We start from the raw sequence: 22925 nt of genomic DNA, 5'->3' as shown, positions 1-22925 counted from the left end.
CTTACACTCCAGAAACCCCAGTCAAACATGTTAGACACTGGTTAGTCTAAATAGCTCTAATGTTTCTTCATTTCCTGTCATGTTGTCAAGCTACATGAATCATCGCCTGATGCAGATGCTCACAGTTTTTGCTGAAAACAACTGCAGGCTTTTAGCAAAATAATTCATGCAGCTATCAAATACATATTTGATCCCTTTTATAGGATTCTCATTGTAAATCAAGTCTGTTGGGAACAATGAAAGTCAGTGGGAAACAATGTTTTCAACAAATTCAGAGGTAACAATACCTTATTTGTACTTACAAATGACAAAATCTAGCTACAGTTGTTATTGGTCAATGATCTTCTAAATGAAAAGAATTAGCGCTGTGTGGTTTCACTTGAGACCTGACTAAACAGCACTACTGATGCGGAAACACTGATAAAGACTTGTCTTCTAAACTATAATTCTTATCCGTCAGTCAGACAAAATAAGATAGGAGGAAAGTAAGAGGAAAGTTTCTCTACACACTCACTGGGTGAATTTACATAATTTAAATAGCTTGGCTCGAGCCCTTAGCATAGTTGTCAGTGCTTATCATTACGTTATATCACCCATCAAGATAATCATCATCATTTCTATGGGAGTTCTCAGAGCTGATCTGACTTGGTATCACTAGATATGACAGATTAATCCTGACTGGAGACCTGAATATTCATATCTAAAAAAAAAAATGGCTCAAAACCTATGGAGCTTATAAATTTAGTTTTGAACTCATCCAACATGTAAAGGAAGCCACTCACCAGCACAGTAACATTCTAGACTTAGCAACAACAACAGGGTTAAACATTGATAATGTTTCAGTATTCAAATTACCTATTTCTGATCACTGGCTGTGTTTTTTTTTTTGTTTTTGTTTTTTCTTTTAGCCAGCCTAATCTTAAAATGACCATGGTTGACATTTTCAACAATACCTTATCATCTGCATTAAATACTGCTGCTCCACTAAAGGTTAGAGAGAGGTCGACTGACAGAATCTCTCCACGGTTAAACAATAATAGTCTTAATGAGATTAAGACAATCTGTCAGGCAGCTGAAAGAAAATGGAGGAAAACTAGGCATGTGTTCGACAGCGTCATGTGCTGAAAATTATAAATACATCTCTTCGAAATGCCTTCAAAACTACAGGTCAATATCCAACCTTCCACACATGAAAAGATAGTTTCAAACAATATCCTCGAGAAATTTCAGTCAGGGTTAGGGTTAGAACTGCTGTCACCAAAACAATTAGTGACCTCAGACTAAACTCTGATGAAAATAAGGTCTCAATTCATAGACCTAAGTGCTGCACTCCATACGACAGATGATGATATCCTTATCAGTCGTGTTGAATAGTTGATCTGTCTTTCTAATTGTGCGTTAAACTGGTTCAAAGCGAACATCAAAAGGAGAAAGTTTTACGTCAGTCTCGGAGATCATGTGTCTGAAAAACATGACATCTGCTTTTGGGATACACAAGGGAGCTGAATTAGTCCATTATTATTATCTCTATACATGCTGCCGCTTGATGACATCATTAGTGAGCACAGTGTATGTTTCAATAGTCCTTAGTTCTGCGAATGTACATCTCGGCAGGATTAAATGACGCTGCAGCTATAAATTTCATTACTATCTGTCTTTTGGCAATTAGTAAATGGATGCGCAATAATTTCTTAAGTTAAAAGAGGGCGCAACTGAAATCCTACTAGTCAGCCCTAAAACAAATCAGGGAATTAAGTGCCTGGATTAAGTCTGAGGATACAAGTCTTGGTTTTATCTTAGATTCAGATCGAAGCTTCAAGTCCCACGTTAACGAGGTGATGAAAACAGTTTTTCCACTTTGGAAACAGAGCTAAAGTACAACCTATTATAAATCAAAAAGATGCTGAAAAGCAGACTCATGCCTTTATTTCAGGCAGACTAAACTACTGTAACCAGAACCAAAAGAAAGGAGGACATTAGTCCAGTTTTAGCTGCTCTGCACTCCAGTAACTGTTAGTACTGATTTTAAGCTCTTCCTCCCTCTGTTCAAACTCCTTAATGCAGGCCTTGTCAACTATTTGCCTTTAAGAACGCTGCAATCACCTGCTGCTGCTTAATAGGAGATTCCCTGCAACAGCTGAAAGAAAATTGGGGATGCAGATGCTTTGTCAATTACACCTCAAAGCTATGGAGCAAACTACCTATAGATAGCAGGGCAGCAAGCTTACTAAATACTTTTTAAAGAAAGTTTAAAACTAATCTCTTCACTTTCCAGCCAAAGGCCTAAAACAGTTTTTTGCACTTTACTTTGCACTTAAGCACTACTACACTACTGCAGTTGTTTTTGAAATGTTGCATTTAACTTGATCTTGTGCATTCTATGTATTCTATTCTTTAATACATTTGTTATTATTCAGTGGGTATTATTATTATTATTTTCCATCACATGTTATGCATTCTCTGTAGCCTATTTGTATCTTTAGTTTTATCTTCTTTATTCTAAAGCACTTATAGTTGCATAATTGAATGAATGGTGCCATAAAGTTTTTTATTCATATCATTATCACTATTATCATCATTATTTTTATAATTATCTCAGCTGGCAAAATGCATGGTCTCTTGGTAGAAATAAGAAGGGTACTTTTTGTCTACCACTGTCTGAAGCCAAGAACACATTGTTACAAAAAAAAAATTGTAACCGGCATATGTGCTCTACGGGAAACAATAATTCCCCAGGTGTAGCAACAGTAACTGAGGGGGGTGGAGCTAGAACCAAATTCCACTTAAAGTCAATTTTTGTTTACATCTTTTCTCAGCTACTGTATATTTTTCTTACTAGATAATATCATACATTTTGCCAGCCTGCTAATATTCCAAAGTGAAAATACAATTGTGTACAGTTTAATGTGCAGTCTGTTTTTTTTTCCCTGGAGACAATTGGTTGTGTTGTGGCTGAGCATTGTGGGGTATGATGTGGTGTCATCTGAGGACAGACTGAGGAGGAGGAGAAGCAACAAAAATAGGGATATTGTTCAAAATTAGCTGTTTTCCACTGGGGGACTGCTGCTTGTTGACACCGAGGAGGGATAATGGGACATTTCATCCCACTTAATCTAACCAGTGTTGCAATCCTTTCACCAGCCCGTCCCAACATGAACAGCCTGACGTGGCAGCCAGTGAAGGCTGGTGTCGAGGAGAGCTTAGCAGTCAGGGTTAAAGGTGCTTCCTCCTCCTCTTATAAAGTGGTAGCCTCAAGGCCTTGTTCCATACAGGGGGGGGATCAGCAGGTTGACAGCACGGAGGCTAAGCAGCAGCCTTGGGATTGTCAAGTCTCTGTTTGGCGAGCCAGTGCTGCTGCTGAGCAATGTGAGGGGGAAAAATGTGTTCAAAGACGACCACACAGCCCAGAGGCCACAGGAAGAGAAACAGCCTGCAGTAACCTTCTGAGAGCCAGGACTAAATACACTGAACTGCAGCGTGAAGGATGCAGGCTTTGCTACACACAGAGAGTCTCAGCCTTAACAAGCAGAGCAGAGGCACGGGCGTAAATGAGTGGTAGATGGGTGGAAGCCAGCAGGCATGACATTCTCCCCATTAAAAAACTCATCTCTTATCCCAAGCCCAGATTGGAAATTAGGGTTTGGTGCCACTGAACGGATCGGTAGCTCAGTGGATTTGTGAGTTTGCACTCCATGTGAAAATGAAAATGAAAATGAAAATGTATTAGTGTGAAATAAGTTTCACATCCTCACTACGAACAAAGAAGAAGCAAAAGGAGAAATGGTTGTTACCGCTGAAGGCGGGTGGCAAATTACCTCAGTCACAATACTACCTACTGCATTTTGACACAATAGCTGCTCAAATGATTTCTGACAGCAACACAGCAGCCTCTACATTATTTAAATAAATAATACAATTCATAAAATTATGTCTACATAATATGTTTTCATTCTGCTCCAGTAACTTCTTACCTCCTCAGTTACTGCTCTTTGTAATCAATCTGATGTATGAATGGAAACATCCTTCTTCCTCAGCAGAAGAGGGATTAAAGAGTAGAACAGAATATCTACTGAATCAGAGCATTGTCAGTTCTTTTGGAGGCACATGTGGTGGCATGGGGGTGGAGGTAGAGAAACAGAGATGTGAAACATCTGCTGGAGCCAGCAGGAAACACAGCTGCACACAGCGACCTTTACAAAAACATGCACACACACAAACTGCAACTACTGACAATAAATCTGGTGATAACAATGAGCAAACGCACAACAGAAAAATCATAAGCAACTCTCATGTGTCCATCTAAACCCAGAAAGACAAAGCGGCCGCTTAAAGCTATGTGACATGTACTCGAATAGATTTCTTTCAGCCAAACCGTATGACTGTGCTCTCTGCTGGTGATAAGTACTTAACAAAGTGACCTGCTGAGGTATTGACCTGCTAATCATGGAACTTCAACGGGGAACAGGCAGCTTTTAAGCAACATCAAAAGAATAGCTTGAGGGTATGAACCCAACCCCCTAGTTTTTTAAATACGCATTTGTGAGTGTAGCCATCTCCACACATCTTGCAACTGCACTGGGGTTAAATAACCCAGGTAAGGCAGTGGTTGGTTTAAGGCCTTCAGACATGAATTCTCTCCACAGCTGTTTTTTAGAACCTATTTTGCAGCTGAAATTAAATATTAATCTCCTTCGCTGGGTTTCTTAATGTAGGCAGCACTAGGGGGAGATTCACTCTAGTATCCAAACTATTTGTCAAGACATCCCAAGATTTTTGCCCAAGATTTTTTTCTCTCATCAGTTACTTCAATGTGATGGAAATGACTGCTTTTTACTCAATTGTGTTGCATAGAAACGGCTGTAATAACAATAAAAACAACATAAGATTAACAACACATAAAAGGTGATGTTCTGCACAGAGCCGGGCCTAATATAAAGTTAAAGGTTTATGGCTACACTTGCCTGACAGTGTGAGTCATCCTTGCTGGCATTCACACATAGTGTATGATTTTTACTAGTGAGTGAAGGAATTTCTTGGAAGCACAATACTGCAGCATTTTACCCACCAACATTGCTGACTTTGTTTCCACTAGACAACAGTTTATGGAAAGCTTACCAGCACATTGCCAAGTTGAAGAAGACAGAGACACATTAAACTAAATAAACTACACACATCCTCCAATTTTCAGAACAATGCACAAAGGCTGCTGACACTTACAGCATCCTTCATCCCTGTAGCAGTGGAGTTGGAGAGCATCACACAGCAGAGAGGTCACAGGTTTCATCACAGCTGCTGCTGTGCTCACAGTCATGTGTTACTACTGAACCCCTACCAGCTCACTGAATTGTAAGCCGCCCTGGAAAACATGCACTAAATGCCAAGAATGTAAATAGCGTGTTTTGCATTCAGAGTCTCTCTCTGTTGAAATAAAACTTAGTGTTTAGAGCTTCCTCAATTACCAGCCTTTACGATCACCTCCTCATTAAAAACCATTCTTCGGCAAAAGTAATTCTGCAAAAACATGAAGGTCTTTACCATCTGCCTTCTTCCTGTGGGCTGTTTCAGAGTTAGTGATCTCCAGTCACTCTGGATGTCTCTAAATGTGTATTCTTAAAAGATACAATTACAGGCTGGCTACTTAACCCATATGAGCTATCTCACTGTGAGCTGTTGTGATAAGTGTCTAAAATCTGATGTCTAATGAGGCCTGACTGCCCGCCTGGATCCACTGAAGAGTTTGACTGTAAATCTTAGATAAGGTTGTCTGGGTGGTTAATGTGTGAGCCAGTCTAGCCTTTAGAGACACACACAAACACACGCATGCCTCTGACTTATCTCACTTCCTGTGTGCCTTCCTTACCTGCTAGCGATAGGAGACCAGTGTGACCACTCAGACACTCTCTCAGAAGTGTCCCCAACTCTCTCATACACATACACACACACAAACACACACACACACACACACACACACACACACCTCAGTAAATATGTATCAGTGAATGGAGGTTCTACAGTGCCAAAGTGAGGACATTTTAGACTAAGTTAAACATTACCTGGAACTGTATTTAAAACCAGTTCAAAAGAGAGAAGAATTTAGGGGGAAAAGTAAAAAATGGTAACAAGCTTTAGGTCAAGCCAGTGAATGAGGGTAGAGATTTAAGGTTGCTGAGATAACCTCTGCAGGGTGGGTGACACATTCTGCGTGACACAGTGGGTAGTTCAGCCATCTGAGAGCAGCTCAGCAACAAGCTGCACCTCCTCCACCTGAACCACCCAGGTGCCTCCCTCCAAAAGAGTTCCAAGCACAATTGACTGAGAGGACAACCTGAATAGATTCAAGTCACTCTGGAAAAACTTAATCTCCCAGCAGACCAGGGAGAGTCTAGGGATCCCCAGTACCTGGCTAAAGTTAACATGCTCGCCATGTTTAGACATCCCAGACCAAGGTAAGTGGTTACAACAAAGACAGATTTTAAAAAATTTAAATAAAAACTTGGTTGAGGCTCAACAAATTCAAGTTTCTCCTGTTGCTCAGCTCTTCAGGAAATTAACTTCCTTAGATCCTTCTTGCTGCATAGTGAAGCCTTTTTTTACTTCTTTGTCAAGCATCCAACACACACTGTACCTAGACAAAAGTAACTTTGAAGAACAGCATGTTCTCTTACACACACACACACACACACACACACACCACACACACACACACACACACACAGAGAGAGAGAGAGAGGAGGAGAGAGAGAGGAGAGGAGAGAGAGAGAGTCTGCATAATCAAAATATTTCAGCTCACTGTTAACAAGAACATCCCGCAATCAAGAGGTCACGCTTCCTCTCTGCACCAGGGCACCAAGCTCTTTGCTGTAATTAGCTGCTCACCTATTGATTTGGACAAATGGCACATGTCCAGGTAAACTAAGCCTCAATTTGTTATTTAAGTTACAAGGCCCCTAAGTGGATCAGTACCTACTGATCAGACTGTGGGTTGCTATTTGCTGTTTTCAACCTAAACCTGAGCCACAACAAAGCCACTGAGACAGTACATCATCTTTTTACTCTGATGGGAGAAAAAAAAATCATACGAACGAATGGAGCCACCACACTAAAAATGCTCTAAAAATCCCCTGTTGTCACATCAGTAGTCTTGTTTTTGTCTCATGTTAGTCATTTCTTCATAAATTATCTTGGTCTATTTTTGTAAAATCACCAGACCATCAAGTGGTTCTTATTTCATTTAATTGATACCATATAAATCATGACCACTAAAATACATACTGGGGGACAGTAAGAAGAGTGCAAACTGTTCTGCATGTTTGCCAGCCAGCAAACATTATTGCCAGTTGACTTGCATGCAGTCTGATGATGTATTCTCCACTAACTGGCCCTGCACACCCACACAGTTGTTTTAAGTTATTCCACTTAATTAGACCTGCTCTGGGGTTTGAATCAGGTGGAGCTATTCCAGGAATTACATGAGGTCACCAACCTATACATACTAATAATAATGATAAAGGTGGAAGTCGTCTCGCCTTAACAGGTGCAACAAACACACACCACCACACCCACACAGTCCTGAAAGAAGAGGTGAAAATACCTGTGTGGGTGGACTGCTGTGTGTAGGGGCATTGAGAAAAAAGACCTGTGTACACTGGAGAAACAGTGTGGATGTGAATGGTGATACTTACATACAATGGAGCTTGCTGTGGATTGAGTTTCATGTCCCTGGACACTGTAAGGAGAGCACATGAGAAGTTATAGTTTAGTGGCATGTTAATATACTGTATCTTCAAACAAAACAAGATAGTGTATATTTAGCCACTTGGTGCAGTGCAACAAGCTGTAAACACAACATTAACCTGGCTAACATGTTAGCAAACAGTTAGCTATTTTGCAGCAGACACTGAGCAACATCTGCATTCATTTGAAGCCATGTCTCTAGCCTCCTAACAAATGTAATGTCTGATATTGAGTCTTGTTTTAGCTCGTTTTGCTCTCCACCAACTCCTGAGAGAAATTTTTGGCTCTGTAGCTGATAAAAGCTTCACTGTGTTCAATCACTAGCCACTAACTTTGACTGCAGTTTGGTGCTGGGCTGTTAATGACTCTTTTTCCTTTCTCTTACATTACAGAGTAATTTGAGCTGCTCAAATAAAAAATGCTTAAATAAACGGACTATGTACTACCAGGCCTGTATTGAACGATATGCAAAGTTAGCAACTACCTTGCAAAACAGTGCAGCGTTCAGCTGTTAAACAACCAGATTATTATGTTGGATGTCGGTGGACCAAAACGCAACTAAAGAAGAGTGAATACTACAACATCAAAACTGCTAAAAATTGCTAAAAATGTGTAACACAACACAAGAACCTAATTTAGGCTGTTTATCTGATGGGACTAGAAGGTAAGCATTGGGGCTAACCACCTTGGAATAATGCCAAGATGGCTTTTTGTTGAACTTTCCCATTTTGTCAACATTGTGGAGATGCAGCAAAACAAGCACCACCTTTTTTTTCTTTTTTAAACATAAGGCTGCAGCCGGTGAGCTTAGCTTAACATCTGCACCTCTAGCATATATGAAAGGGAAAACAGCTAGCCTGGCTCTGTCCAAATATTACAACATCCAGTCCACCCACCAGCACCTCTAAAGCACTGTAATTGTTGTGTCCAGTCTGTGCTAAGCAAAAGTAACAGTTCTAACCTTGTTTTGGGGCTACATTTTTTAAATCAAATTCTCAGCCATAAAACAAATAAGTACATTTCCCAAACTATTGCTTTAAAGCTAAGAGGACAGTTTTCATAACTAGTAATTTTAAGCCATACCCTCAGATTACTGCCTATTATTTGTAAGTATATTGCCATGCTTTGGATAATGCCAGTCAACTGCCACTTCCTCACGGTCACACAGAGGCAGGTACCGACTCTCTGATCAGATAGTTAGGTCAAACTTCTAAAATGTCAGTTTTCAGTGAAATGAGCTGCCATAGTTCTCTACTAACCCTGAAAATGAATTGCTTTTGATAACAAGGGGTAACTTTTTCCCCATAAAATGCATATATATCAGTTCTGGCAGCATCAAAACATTGTTGTCGACAAGGTAACAGTTAAGCTTGACCCTGGCAGTAGTCCCAACTCTCTGTGGGAGGTTCACAGTACATGAGTACGAAACAAACACACACTGAATCACACACGGGAGCACACACTCTCATCATCCAACCAAAACTGCCAGTTCTCCATCTGTGCTTGTTTACGCAAAGATTCCGCAGCAATGATAACAAACTTTTTTGAGCTCTAAAGCTCCTGCCTCCTCCGATCACCCATTAACTCTTCATCAAGCAAAAAATAAGGGAGGTAAAACACCAGAACACACTACTTTGCCTCTTCTACATGGGTTTATGACAGGAGGATCAGTTAGCAGGATTTACCGGCTCATGTTCACGTTTGATTCCCCACTCCCTGTCTGGGACACAGGCCTCAAAGCCATTTTCTGGGCACAAGGTCAGAAGAAGTGGGTGTGTAATTACATCCAAACAAACGTATTACAGCCATAGACTTGAAGACAAATGGATTGGAAACCTTTTTGTTGAACTTTCTTGAAGAGATATTGGCCTGCTTGCATTCATCAATGAGTCAAGGGACTGGTCGGCTTTGAGAGCTTGCATTCTCCTCAGTTATTTGGAGAGACAATTTTCTTTTGTTTGCTGTTCCCTGGCACTAAAACAAGTCCTTGCTGCTGGCCTCAGTGGTCAGCAGTGCATTAATCACATGCACCCCACAGCGGAGGAGGTGGCGACAAAAGGCCAGGACCTAATGAGTTCAGCAGAGTACACCAAAAGAGTCAATGTTGTACTCGACAGAGCGCTGAAGCACAGCGAGGCCAATTCACTTTCTGCAGCCCAATCCAAACATTTTTCCACTTTTCTGCTAAATAAATAGGCTCGAGCTAGAATTAGGCGGATCAGGTAAGGGGATAATCAGTAGCTCTAATAATACTCTGGAGTCTAATCCTCTTGCCTTAAGTGCACTGGGCCAGCAACCAGCTTCCTCACCACATGCACGACTTTGACTGATAAGACGCTCACATAATGTCTGCAACAGGCTCATCGGTTCTTTTATATTTTGATATTATGGACATTTGTCATCCGCTGGTGCTTTCTTTATGACCTTTATCTGCAGCATGTCAGCATGCATCGGGTGGGGTGCTTCAACAGAACAGACCAATCAGTGTTGATTGTCGCAGGTGTTGGACCTATGACATTTCACTTATATGACACCTTATTGACCACTAGATGACCTATTTCACTGCACAATAAGAAAATATTTGGTAGCAAGTAAGGCTGGGTATCCTTCAAAATTTTTTTATACCAGCACCAATACCAATACCTTGACTTTGATACCAGTTCCTGAACAATACTTTTCTCGATAGCAATTTCATCAAATCAGTTCTAACAAAGAAAATTACATTACATATTATGGTACAAATCTTGAGTTTTATTTTTCAGCTTTGGCATTTTTCCACTCAAAGCAGTTTTCTAACATAAAAATAAACAACAAATAATTCTCAGTGCAAAAGAACAAATGACAAGTCAGTGTCTGATTCTCACTGCTGCGTACGAAGGACCTTTAAATCTTCGTGCAGTTGGACACTGAGCAACTTTCAGCTCGTAAATTGATTCCGTGCACGTTCAAATGCTTCATCAAATTGGTCGTGTTGCCTTAGCAAATATTGCATCGCACACTGTTGGCATCAATCTTGAAAATGGAGACACAAATGGAGACACCTCGGTCTCATTTTTTCAACCACTTCAACACACACTCACAACACATTTACATGTGAACCCCGTCTGTGAGCGTAACTCTAACTTTTTTTTCCCTGCATGCCTCTACTGCATGTAATGTTGCAGCCAATCACCTGCAGCATTATCAGATCTTGATCACATGATTAACTCCTTGGTATCGAAACTTGGCACCGAAAAACAAAACATCTTTCAATACCAGGTAGTACTGAAGCATTTCAGTCGGTGCCATAAAAGAACCGAAGTTCGGTGCCCAGTAAGTGGATGTATTGCTATGTTCACAATTTTCACTGTTGAGAACATAGTTTATAATATTTATTCATCCAGGGAAGGTTTGCTGAGCTCTGTGCCTTTAATCATCTCGAAACACTGCTTTACATTATCTACATATTCACACCTGGCAGCTGCACACAAGAGCTCAGTAACTCTAATGGTCACTTTCTTAGCTCAAGAGCACTTCAGCAATTAAGAATGCTATGATTTTCATAACCAGAGTTTGCACCTGCACCCATAACTACATTAAAGCTTTAAGTCTTTTCTCTTCATGAAAAAGATTTTGTTGTTTTTTTCAAATGCTCTCTTTCACACTGTAAAACCTAAGTAAAATCAAAGATTTCAACACATAACAGTCAGTTGGCCCAATGGTGGTATAGTAAAAGGGATGCTGGTACATTTAACAGCACATGCTATTTTAAAATACCTTACTTTTATTTCACATTTAGGCACTTATTTGGCATCTAATTATAAATGGAGGAATCTCTGTCTATCTGCATTTCAATTTTATTGACAACCACTCAGCCAATCAGCTTCAAAGTTGGTGGGTGTATTGCCGATGACCCAAAAAAGTGCAGTGTTGACTGAAGTTTTTTAGATGAGCAGTTCTTGAGACAGTTTCAAACATCACTTTTCTACTCGTTACATGACTTGAAGAAAAAGCCAGAACTACACTGTGAATGCACTCTCCAGTGTATTAAGATAGATAGATATTTTATTAATCTGAAAGGCAAATTCACAGAGAGAAGAAAGGTTGAACTCAACTACAACTATACTGTGTTGTGCACTGGACATTTTACCCCTTTCATTGTGTGTTTTACATTGTATTCACTGTGCTTTTTACTCGCAAACCAAGTCCTTTGTGCTCATGGATCTAAGGGCATAGTTTAAAAATGTGAGGGCATGGACTATGAATCAGAGAGCACTGCTTATATGCAATCACCCTTTTAAAAACAGGCCACCTACTCTTCATCTACTCTTGCCTTTTCCCTGTTTTCACATGGTCAGCTCTGAGTCTGAGTTTATGAGTTACACAAAAAGGAAGCTGATTCAGTATACTGCATCATCACAGGATGAAATTGCTCCACTGGTCCCTTTGGATTCGTGGAGGAGCCTGTAACATTACAACATACTTCCAAAACTTCCTCTTTGGTGTGGCTGTAAAGCTAAGCTAGTTAGCCAGTCCACAGAAACAACCAATTCCTCCCACCTAAGCAGACCTGTGTATTCTGAAAATAAAGCTAACATATAATTGTTAGGGCCCCACCGTAGTCTAAATGTGTTTTCAGAAGCTTTATTTGTTAACTAATGCCTAGTGGACAGTTATCAAAATATTCTACACAAAACTATTTAGATACCCCTGTTCTTAATGGACAAGAAAACAAGAAGATACACCTTTTATCTTTGGTCCAATTCAAAAACTGTGGGACGTACTAAGGCTAATGTGTTAGCAAGCAATTGTCTATAGTTATATTTCTCACCATCTGATGAATAAACATCTCATATTCAGACATCTTAACATTTTACTTTGGTCTCCAGCTGCTCCTGAGAAACTAACTGCTTATTTATCATGTTAGATGTTTCTTTACCAGCCACTGTTCTGGCTTGTATTTTGCTGTTACTGTGTGCCTACAGTTTTATATGAGGGGGTAGTGAAAGAGGTGGGGTTTAACCAAACAGTAAATCAAACCAAAGTAAAACAATGAGCTAAAAGAGGCAACATGTTGTATGGACCGCAGAGATGAGTGTTAATTCCCTGTGTATTCATGACCACAGGAGACTCTTTCACAAGACTTGGAGTCACTTGATTCTTTCTTAATATCAAAAACATCCCCTAATGCAGGTTTGATGTTGATTCTCCAGACCGCTTTGAGTCTATTTTCTCCAGTTGCCCCCATAACCTTAACAGCACACTGGGTGTGACAGTTCATCTGGTCATACACTTCCTCTTGTGCAGCAGCAATAATTTAGAAAGTACATAGGGGATTTCTAAAATAGCTACATCTGCAGGTCATTTATAACTACAATTCCTGAAACTACAGAAATGGTCACACTGAATACATCCTGTATCACAAAAGACTGCAGTATTTTATCAGAGGTAAACAAGTTCCAGGCAATTTACTGCAACAAGATATTTTGGTGCGGTGGAAAATGCTTGAGCTTGTAGGTCAAATTACAGTGTACATGTCTGGAGAAACAGAAAACATTAGAAACCAACCTTTTCTACATTTGATGAAAAAAATCACATAATTCTGCAGTTGTTGCTCAAAGCCCAAGTTTGATTAAACTGAATAGAGTTTGGTTTACTCCAGAAAGGAACAGACCTGGGTGAAACTGACATTTTTAATTAAGCCCATTATCATCAAGTAATAATTGACTCAAACTCTCACACCAACTCATAACATACTTATGTAGATACGTGCAATTCTTTAAACAAGATGGGTAAATAACAACCTGTGTATCATCCATGTAATTCAAGAGACCTTGTATCCAAACCAAACTCAGTTTCTTTGTCTGGTAACAGAAGAACCTTGAGAAATGACATCCCCTAAGCTCAACCTACGGCCACCCGACACCTGCTTATAGAGATTGCACAACCCATTAACTTCACCTAAAACACTGGGTGCAGCCAGCCTTCAGCCAAGCTCCTTAGAGTCTTCATTATGGCAGAAACTGCCTTTGACCTGCTACTAAAACAGAATTTTCTTCCTCTGCTGCAGAAAGGCCACAAAGAAGCTGGGCATCAGCCACGTTCAAGTGCACAGCCGTCACAAATGGACCAATAAATCAAGAGACAAAAGCCCCTCAATGCCGGGGAAGGAGTGGTAATGCAGCGAGTCAGGGATGTGAATGGACCTGTTATGGCCTCCACAGGTCCCCTGGCTATCAAAATAAGCCATAATAGCCATGTGACTGCAGCGTGAATGGGAGGATGAATAGGATTAGCTTCACAACTCATTAATCGGACTGTCTCCTACACCCTTCCCAATAATCAGCTGAGGCTGAGGATCCCCCAACACAACCACATGCCCAGGACAGACTATGATTGCAGTTTATTAGCGAATATCAAACACTTTTCTTGTAGTTCTATCTGTTAACGTTTTGCTTTTTTTTCCCCTGTGACAAGTTCTCTCCTGGGGAAAGAGATCCTTGTTCCTAGTGGGACTAACCAGCCTGCCATCACACATGATTCAATAATCCCCCATGGACAGAGGCGCATCCAACGAAGATAATTGTCAAAGTCAAGTAAACACCTGTTTGGTTCCAATACAAGCCACATGAACAGCTTCACTGAGACCAGTGATCACTGACTGAGGAGCCTTTCTGACAGATCTAATCATATTCTGACACAACTTAAAGATGCCCTGTAGAGTTTTCTGGTAAACAAACAAAACTTGTGTTTACATTTAGTGTTACTCACCAAAAGGCACTGTGTGCATCTTTGAGGAGCAACAAATATTTTGAACATATTCCCTCCTCATAAAATGTTTGCAAAGGGATTTTCTGTAACCTATTAAAATACTTGAAAACCTAGCATAACAAAATAAATGGAACCAAACTACAATCAAATTTTGTGGAAATATTCAGCAGTTTTTTCATACAACATGATTTTTCATACATCTTCCACTACACACGTGCCCCATCTTTGGCATCATCACGTATGAATCTAATGAACCAGTTATTCACATTGTGGCATGTAATCATCTCACAAGGTCGACTTTTGTAAAAATCTTTGCAGATCAAAGAGAATTTACTGATCGCATTAAAATCTGCAAGTAACCCAATGAACTGGTGGAAGGAACAGTAGACACTGTGTGGATCAGAGGTGATTGGAGGCCCATGACGGCATCAACATAATCTTCTCTGTCAGCACCAGTCCCTCAGAGACTTCCTGTAGGAACTCTGAGTCCTCCTGTCCAAAGGCCACAACTCATAAAACTACTAAAACAAATGCACGTGTTAGGCGCAGGTCAAGGTTCAAGCAGTTTCTGGAAGCATACTTAAAAAAAACTAAATGCTTCAGGAAATAAAGGCATTGTGGTTTCATGCATGATCCAAAGGTGCTAACCTAACTCGACCCTACCGCCATGATCTACATGCCAATTCCCAGTGTTGCATTACCCTTTTAGTCATTTATAGGGTCATTATCACACCTTAGTTTGGTGACCTGCCTACTGATCTTATCAACAAACTGGTATCAGTACTCGGAATAAAGTTCAGAAAGACCATGTTCACAGTGTCTCATTATATTTGCTGAACTTGATTGAGAACAGATGTGACAGTGTGTCCTGTTAAAATGCTTCAAACTGAATTTTAATAGTTGCATCTACTTCTACTTTATGTCATGTGTCTGCTAGGCTCACTCTACTGAGTTTGTTCCTCACAGGACAATAAAAATTTTCAACCAACCCCGGTATCACACCTGTTTTGCAAATGAGAGTCGGTTTCCTGGACCTTATACAACAGTTAAACCCAATTCTCAATAAGGTATAAAATTTATCAAATGCTGCTTTATCTCAACAACTGCCATTGAGCAAGGCATATGAAGTGATTGTACCAGTGAACTCCTGGGTTTTAATCTTTACATTTGCCACTGTAAAAGATCACAGGACGCATCTAACCTTTCCTGGACAAATAATCTCAAAAATACAGAAAGTGGAAGCCAGAGGCAACTTAAATGTGCAGAAACAGTTACTTGAAATAAAATAGGTCACATGATGTGAACTTAGTGTACATAACAAAGCAACGTATGTCAGTGTTTTATCACCTCACAGCTTCATACTGAAGTCTTTCTGGGTCAAAAACCTCCCATTGGCCATTAATTAACTTGAAGAATGTCAATGCAGATCCGTGTTATGGGGACAACAGTTACCTGTGGCTGCTTCTTGGTGAAGTGTTTTGAATTCGGCAGTGCATAGAGAGCCGCAGTCAAGGACATGGAGACACCTGTAAAGAGGGGCAGAGGCCCAATATAGACCTGAGGTGTCATCCAATACCAGGACTCCATGATGACAACAGAGACAGGAATGAAGTCTCAGGGAGGAGCACGACTGAATCTGTGCCCCACCTATGGAGGCTCGCTCCCTCTAACATAGACAACCTGGCCTGCATGTGTTACTCTTTGTGCCTCTTCTGGTCTATTTTTGTATTTTACCCTTAGATACATGCATATGCCAAATATACAAAACATCACTTAGTCTTGACATCAACTTCTTGCTGCTTTTCCCACTGCTTGTTGAAGAACCTTCCCCATTTCAGGGGTCAAATACCCACCTGCAGCACTCTTGCTTTAGATGTAAGGCCTCATCGTACCGTAAGGAGCTTTGGATAACAATCTCTACCACCACATGGCAGATGAGAGTGCCAGGGAGAGCTTTCGGGCTGGTTTAAAGCCTGGTGAGAGACTGAGTTAATATGAACTGTCCAACAGTTCACTGATCTCCATCCCCACTTCTCTTATCTTGCTTTTTTCTGTTATTATCCACCTGCCTTTTTCATACTTTGCACTTTTTATTAGAGTTTAAAGCTGGAGCCTGGGCTGTGTTTTTGAAACACATTTTACATTTTAAAATTGCTGTAGAAATAAAGACAAAATGAAACCAGACATTTTTAGGCCAAATGGCCACATGTCTTTTCCCCTTTTCTGTCCAAATAAAGGTTTCATTCCAAATATGAACAATGTCTGACTCATAATTCAAGGCCTCTTTATGACCATATCACTAAAAATCATAAACAATTTGCTGGTACATTGTTGTCAACAGCATGTTTCCTAAATGAACACATAACATTGGCCATCACAGTCTTCAAATGTGGGACACTGAGGGAGGACTAAGGCTTTATGTGGCTAAGAGAGATTTGATCTTTAACTCAGACATTTGTTTAACCTCTCATGTTTTCTCCCCCTGGTCAACCACAAGTTACTGGCCTACCACTACAACATGACGCACACTGACTGCACTCACCCATAGCACAGAACTCCCAAGAAACAAAATGTGTCTGCTCTGTGTTGAACCCTTGTCTAATTCTTTTTACGGTTCACTATCAGCTCTGCTCTTCTGAGGCACAGCTATATTAGTCAGGGCTACGTCACATTCTTAACAACGCCACCACAGTAACTTGGACACACCATGTTGACTACCATTTAGATAGTCACGGCTGTTTGATTTAATCAAACCTAGCTATTGTCTCTATGGACAGATATGAGGCCTTTGCAGTGACGCGACCTCACCCGGCCACACAAAAGCTGCCTCTGTGCAGAGGCTGCACACAAACGCTGGCTGACAACATGAGGCCGGGGGATGAAAGGTCTCCTCAGTGTTTGGTGACAGTTATTACCCTCTCCACTGAAACCAAATACCTGTGGGCCCAGATAGCATTATCTTATTGTGAGGCACACTGGGGGCTGGCCTGTAATCAGGGCCTGAACCTTGATCAGCGCTCCTCCCCAGGTTTGATGCCACCCCCTTTCCCTCTGTTTCCACCACTATGATGCCATGAGGTGCTCTGTAGACATTTTAAAGGAACAGTTCAGCATCTTTTTTGCAAAGCATCAGATAGGAAGGAGGACACATTTCTCACATCTGAACGGTAGATATAAAGCTACCACCAAAAGCCAGCTTAGGTTATCACAAAGACTGGAAGCAGGGGGAGACAGCTAGCCTAGATGGTACAAAAACTTAAATGTAAAAACGTTAATTTGTCGTTTGACCAGGGGCAATATGCCAGTCAAAAACATATGCCTATTTCTTTGCTATACAATTTGATTTTTGTATGGATTAAACAAATGAAATGATAAATGTTGATAAGTGACCTATAGAAGTGCTGCTAGGTAGTTTTGCTTTGGACAGAGCCAAGCTAGTACTTTCCCCCCATTTCCAGTCTTTGTGCTAAGCTAAGCTAGCTGGCTGCTGGCAAATATGCAAATTTACCACTGATATTTGGGAGCAAGGTTTTAGAGTGTTATGGCTATCTGATGAAATGTTTACACTGAAAATTTTAATATGGCCCAGAAACCTGCAGTGGGGTTTATACACTGTATACCAATTTGCCTGTGTTCAACATATTACATAACAAAGAGGGCAGTGTCAGTTGGCTGAATTTGGCTGCACTTGCCAACCAACCTATTTCTGACAGGATTTTGATGGGAGAGAGCTTGGTAGGCGATGTGGATTTTACCTTATTTACAGAAAACACTGGTACAAAAATCTCTCAAAATGATCAGCAACACAACATTTCACTGTCAGCTCACTGCACTTACTCATTTGACCACAGTGTTGTGAAATAACAAACTGACATTGAAATGTAGACAAAATTGGAGGTCAGGAGCAAAGCAAACACAAGGAAAGACAGGGAGACAGCAGAGTTTTAGAAAAGGAAAGCTGGCTGTTAGTCCCATCTCGGAGGTAAGAGGTTTAGCCCAGAGAATCCTGAGCAATGCTAACCTCAGTCTCACAGCAGGCCTGATCAGATTAATATTACCCCCACTGCAGTATGGCCCGATGTGTACTGTTGGATTACATCATCTCAATAAACAAACCAACTTTAACTGAAACACATCAACAGGGAGTGATGCAACATGAGCAAAAAAGGTGTGGATGTCACCAAGGATTTAAAAGTGACCACATGGTGGCTTTGTGGCTAGTAGCAGCATTATACAGAAAGAAGGTCCAGAGTTTGAATTGCAGCTCTGACTCCTTCTACGTGAAGCTGAGATATGCAAGTTTGGTCAATCAGAAACTCTAAACTGCCCACAAATATGCTTGTGTGTGTTTGCCCTGTGATACAATGGTGACCTCTCCGGTTTCTTTCCAACGAGTTACACTACAACCAGATGGCACATAATTGTCAACCTACTCTGTTTCTTTAGAAACTCCTTAAAAATGGTTAGGTTCAGAGACGCGTGAAACTAAAACCACTGCAGTGGTTTTGAGAACATGAATAATGTGCATGAATTGCTCACTTCCCCTGCTGTTTCCCAGTCTACGAAACAGGCAACTCAGCCCACAAGAACGCTCCATCTCCCAAACAGGAAATGAATATATAGATGGGGACTTCGGACTTAGATTATTATCTAATCTAATTTTATGCTAAAGCTGCACTTCTGGAAATAACTGCTGCTTGTTCAGTACTGGATTAAACTCAAAATATATTGAATAGAAGATCCTGACACTACTGAGTTGCATTGTGGGAAATGTAGGACCCAGCATTTCTGGTGCTCATTCTAGTGACTAGAATTAAGAATATCTCAGCCTCTGCTGCTTTGATCATGTGGTCCATCACAATGTGTCATGTAGATACATTTGTGATTTTACTTGAACGTATACATTTTTCTACATGCATTCCCTGTATCTTGTATCAAGCACATCTGTTAGATGTAGCAAAAACATTACGCAATTTGCCATAAGCAGGGTCCAATTATAATTTAATTTAACCGCAGACTCTTTGGTCACTCATGTTGTTATTGAAACCATTAAGCGTTATCACTGAGGCAGAAGTTGTTCGGCACAATAGGTGCATCACAGTCAGACTTTGCCCCAAGGAAAATTATCAAAACAAAAACAAGGAAGAAAGCTTTCAAATGTTGTGTTTTTGTTTAGTTGACATCACCACCTACAATTTAAAAGCTATGATTGTTTAATTGTTCTTCTAACTCCGTCACTTCAAACTACAGAGCGACTTAAAAAGTACTTGTCTCAGCTAAGAAAGCGCACAAGAAGGCATTAATGGAAACCTTACCCAGAGTCTATTTGATGACAACGGCTGCAAGCAGACTCCCTCAGGTGCACATTAAATTCATTTTAAGCCCATCAGAGAGAGCAGGTGTGTTTATACTAGGCAGGTATCCTCAGCAGTAGGCATGCAAGCTCTCACCACACTGATTACACTGAGCTAAATATGGCTTTGTGCTAACACAGACAGTAGGCAGATCAAAGCCCTGATGTCAGAGGGGAGAGGCGGAGCCTACAGGCCACAGGTCAGGTGTCTGCAACAATTGCAGTGGTGCAACTCCAACTATTCCTGGCCTCTGCTCTCTGACCATGTATCATGAGTGTTTTGTAGTTAGGAGCACAGAAAGATTCACACTACCATTGTCTCATGAGGTCAATGAAAATGTTCTGGTGTTGATGATTTCAGTGAAACAGCATAAAATAAAGATAAGAAGGAGATTTGTCTTGAGCTAAAGTGCTGGATACAGCTGTGTACAGATAAAACATACATAAACACAAACATGTGGTCATAAAAAAACAATAGTGCATGGTCAACAGCTGCTCAACCTCAACCACTGAATTATAGTTACAGAGTTATAAATATATTGCTTGTGTACATATTAATTAGAATTATATTATTTTCTATTTTTTGCTGATACAGCACTAGACAAGCAGAGAATATGTATATTGATTCCAACTGCCCCGTAGTGGAAAAGGTATTCTACTAATTAACAACATAATTTATTAAGTATATAATATCATACAATAAAAAGAGCCCATTACAAGTTAAACTTTATTTAAGTAAAAGCTCAAAGTGATTAGTATAGTTAAGACAACAATTAGATGACGACAAGTCAACTTGCAACAAGTTTGACAATCAATTGATTAAGTCAATTATTTGAATAATTAAAATGTCAAAGATTTGGTAGCTAGAAGTTCTCGGACATTAAGGCTTGCTGCTATTCTTGGTCTTAGATAATGGTAAACTGAATCTTCTGGGGATTTGACGGGGTGGACAAAACAATACATTTGATGAAGTTACCTTAGACTCTAGGATAATGTGATCAACACCTTTTGCTGTTTTCTTTGTATTATAGACTAAATAAATATATAGAATAGACTGTTTTACAGATTAACAATCTATTAATCAAGTAAAAAATTAGCAGATTATACGTTCAGATGCCTTTAAGTTCAACAGTAAATAACCCAGCTGGCTTGTGCCCCATTCAACCTAAAAATCTTTTTTTTTTTTTTTTTTTTTTACTTAATTACTTACTTACTTAATTACTGCATCTATTTATATTTGAGTTTCCCTGTCTGTTGTTTGTTGCTTCCTGGTGGTTCAGCACACAAAGGTCTATTTCTGTCCATGTGAAAACTTCTAGTATTTACATTTTAGTGTTATTGTGATGAAATGTGAGTCTGACTAAAAATGTAGACTATTTTAGATCAGATATCATTAAAAAAAACTCCTCCCTTCTATTGGACAGAGGATGGTCTTAATCATGACACTATGCAATCATCATGCTGCATATATTCATACCACAGAGTTGTAAACAATTTGTGCATTTAACTTAACCATAACCAGACAAACAGGCTGGTAAAGATGCCTTTTTTGTGGAAACTCAGTACTGGCACATCATGGCAAACCTTGTATCACCACAGGCACAGCAACAATTAACAAATAGTCGGTCTGATAATTTCCAGGGAGAAAAGAAGCACTACCCCGGGGCACAGAGTTTGGACAAGCTGCAGAGATGGCTGCTGTTTTGGAACAGGGAGTGCGGCTGGTGTTTGGCGTGCTGAGGGGATTCCAGCAATTCCAGTCTTAACAAAAACTAAGTCAAGGCTTTATTGTGAATTTCAGTAGGGAATTCAGCAGTCGCGCTCCCAGGCATACAAAACCCCATCCCTGAGACAGCACTACATCATGAACTAGTACCTGTAAGACTTCCTCTAATGCGTCCATTCAACAGTAAATACAGCGTAATTACAAGGCTGACACTGTGCATATCCTCCATCATCATTAAATTAGGGGGTTTGTGAAGATGAGAAATTGGCTGGGTTCAGCTTGGAGCCAGAAGAATCCTCATGGTAATTTACAGTACTCTAAATGGGAGGCCAACTCCTCTTTCATTTGTCTCTTGTACTGGAGCTAAATACATATTTCTGACTGGGACGGCCTCACAAGTGAGCCTAACATTTGCTGGGAGACACAGAGAGCAGACTAATAAGCTTTTGTTTAGTGGAAGCATCGTACAGACCTTCTCTCCTAAATAAAAATGTAACTGTGGATGGATGTTTACTGGTTTGTGGAGTGTTGGTAATCTAACAACACAACTGCAGCTTGGTCTAACTGTTGCACTCTCTTTCTGTCACTCTAGTTAATAGCATTAGCTGTACAGACAGAGGACACAGATAACTTATAGTGTATACAGCTTTGTTGTCCAATGATTGAACAAAGCGGCGCCTATTCTGACAACACGACAGCCCCGACTGTCAGACAGAAAAGGTGCAACATTTGGGAAATAAGTTTATTCCCTTTCTGGTGGATAAGTGTTAGATAAACAGATTGATACCACTGTCATGTCTGTCCATTAAATATCAGGCTTAAATCAGCATCCTGTTAGCTTAGCTTAGAATAAAAACTGGAAATGGGGAAATGTGTCAGACGATTTCTTGGCTCTGGGGAGTAACTACTGGTTGCCTGGCAACTGCCCCAGCCAAGAAAAAGTCTGACATGCAGTGCTGTGCAAAGGTTTTAGGCACTAAAGGTAAACAGAGGATGCTGTCAAAAATAATCCCACAATACATTTTTAGTCAGCAACTATCATCAATTAACCTCATGCAAATCGGTATTCAAATCAGATCAGTATTTCCTAAAAATAAACCAACTAAACCTACACTTTCAAAATGCAATGAATAACACAATTGCTATCCATCATACCCATAAAGATTTTCTTTTTGGTCTTAAAAATGTTGATATTCTGAGACCTAACATTGTCAAATTATGCAAACACACACTATATTAGCATTACTGAGAACAGTAGGAAGACAATGTGGCAGAGGAAAACTAATGATCTGGGTGGCTTATGGTTCAAATCCAAGGACCTCCAGGACACTCCTCCTTCTACAAGCAGCCAAAATACAAATG

The 22925-nt window shown here is 40.2% G+C and overlaps 1 protein-coding gene across 2 annotated transcripts in view; it reads right to left on the bottom strand.

Annotated features, from left to right (window-relative positions):
• Positions 1-22925, bottom strand: part of si:dkey-172h23.2 (uncharacterized protein LOC393772 homolog) — a 39231-nt gene that overhangs the window by 13959 nt on the left and 2347 nt on the right. Inside the window, exons 1-2 of one of the 2 annotated variants that reach the window (XM_018697395.2) lie at positions 19800-20012; positions 7683-7726 (exon numbers count right to left, since the gene is read on the bottom strand). In XM_018697395.2, coding sequence (XP_018552911.1) covers positions 7683-7715 — 33 coding nt within the window. In that variant the 5' untranslated portion in view covers positions 7716-7726; positions 19800-20012. Of the gene's footprint in view, positions 1-7682; positions 7727-19799; positions 20013-22925 lie in introns of those variants that run through there. The other variant, XM_018697394.2, reaches the window with a different exon arrangement.

This window comes from Lates calcarifer, linkage group LG2, assembly GCF_001640805.2.
Source record: "Lates calcarifer isolate ASB-BC8 linkage group LG2, TLL_Latcal_v3, whole genome shotgun sequence".
NCBI lineage: Eukaryota > Metazoa > Chordata > Actinopteri > Centropomidae > Lates > Lates calcarifer.
The sequence above is the reverse complement of the archived record's forward strand: the minus strand, read 5'-3'. Positions and strand labels throughout refer to the sequence as shown.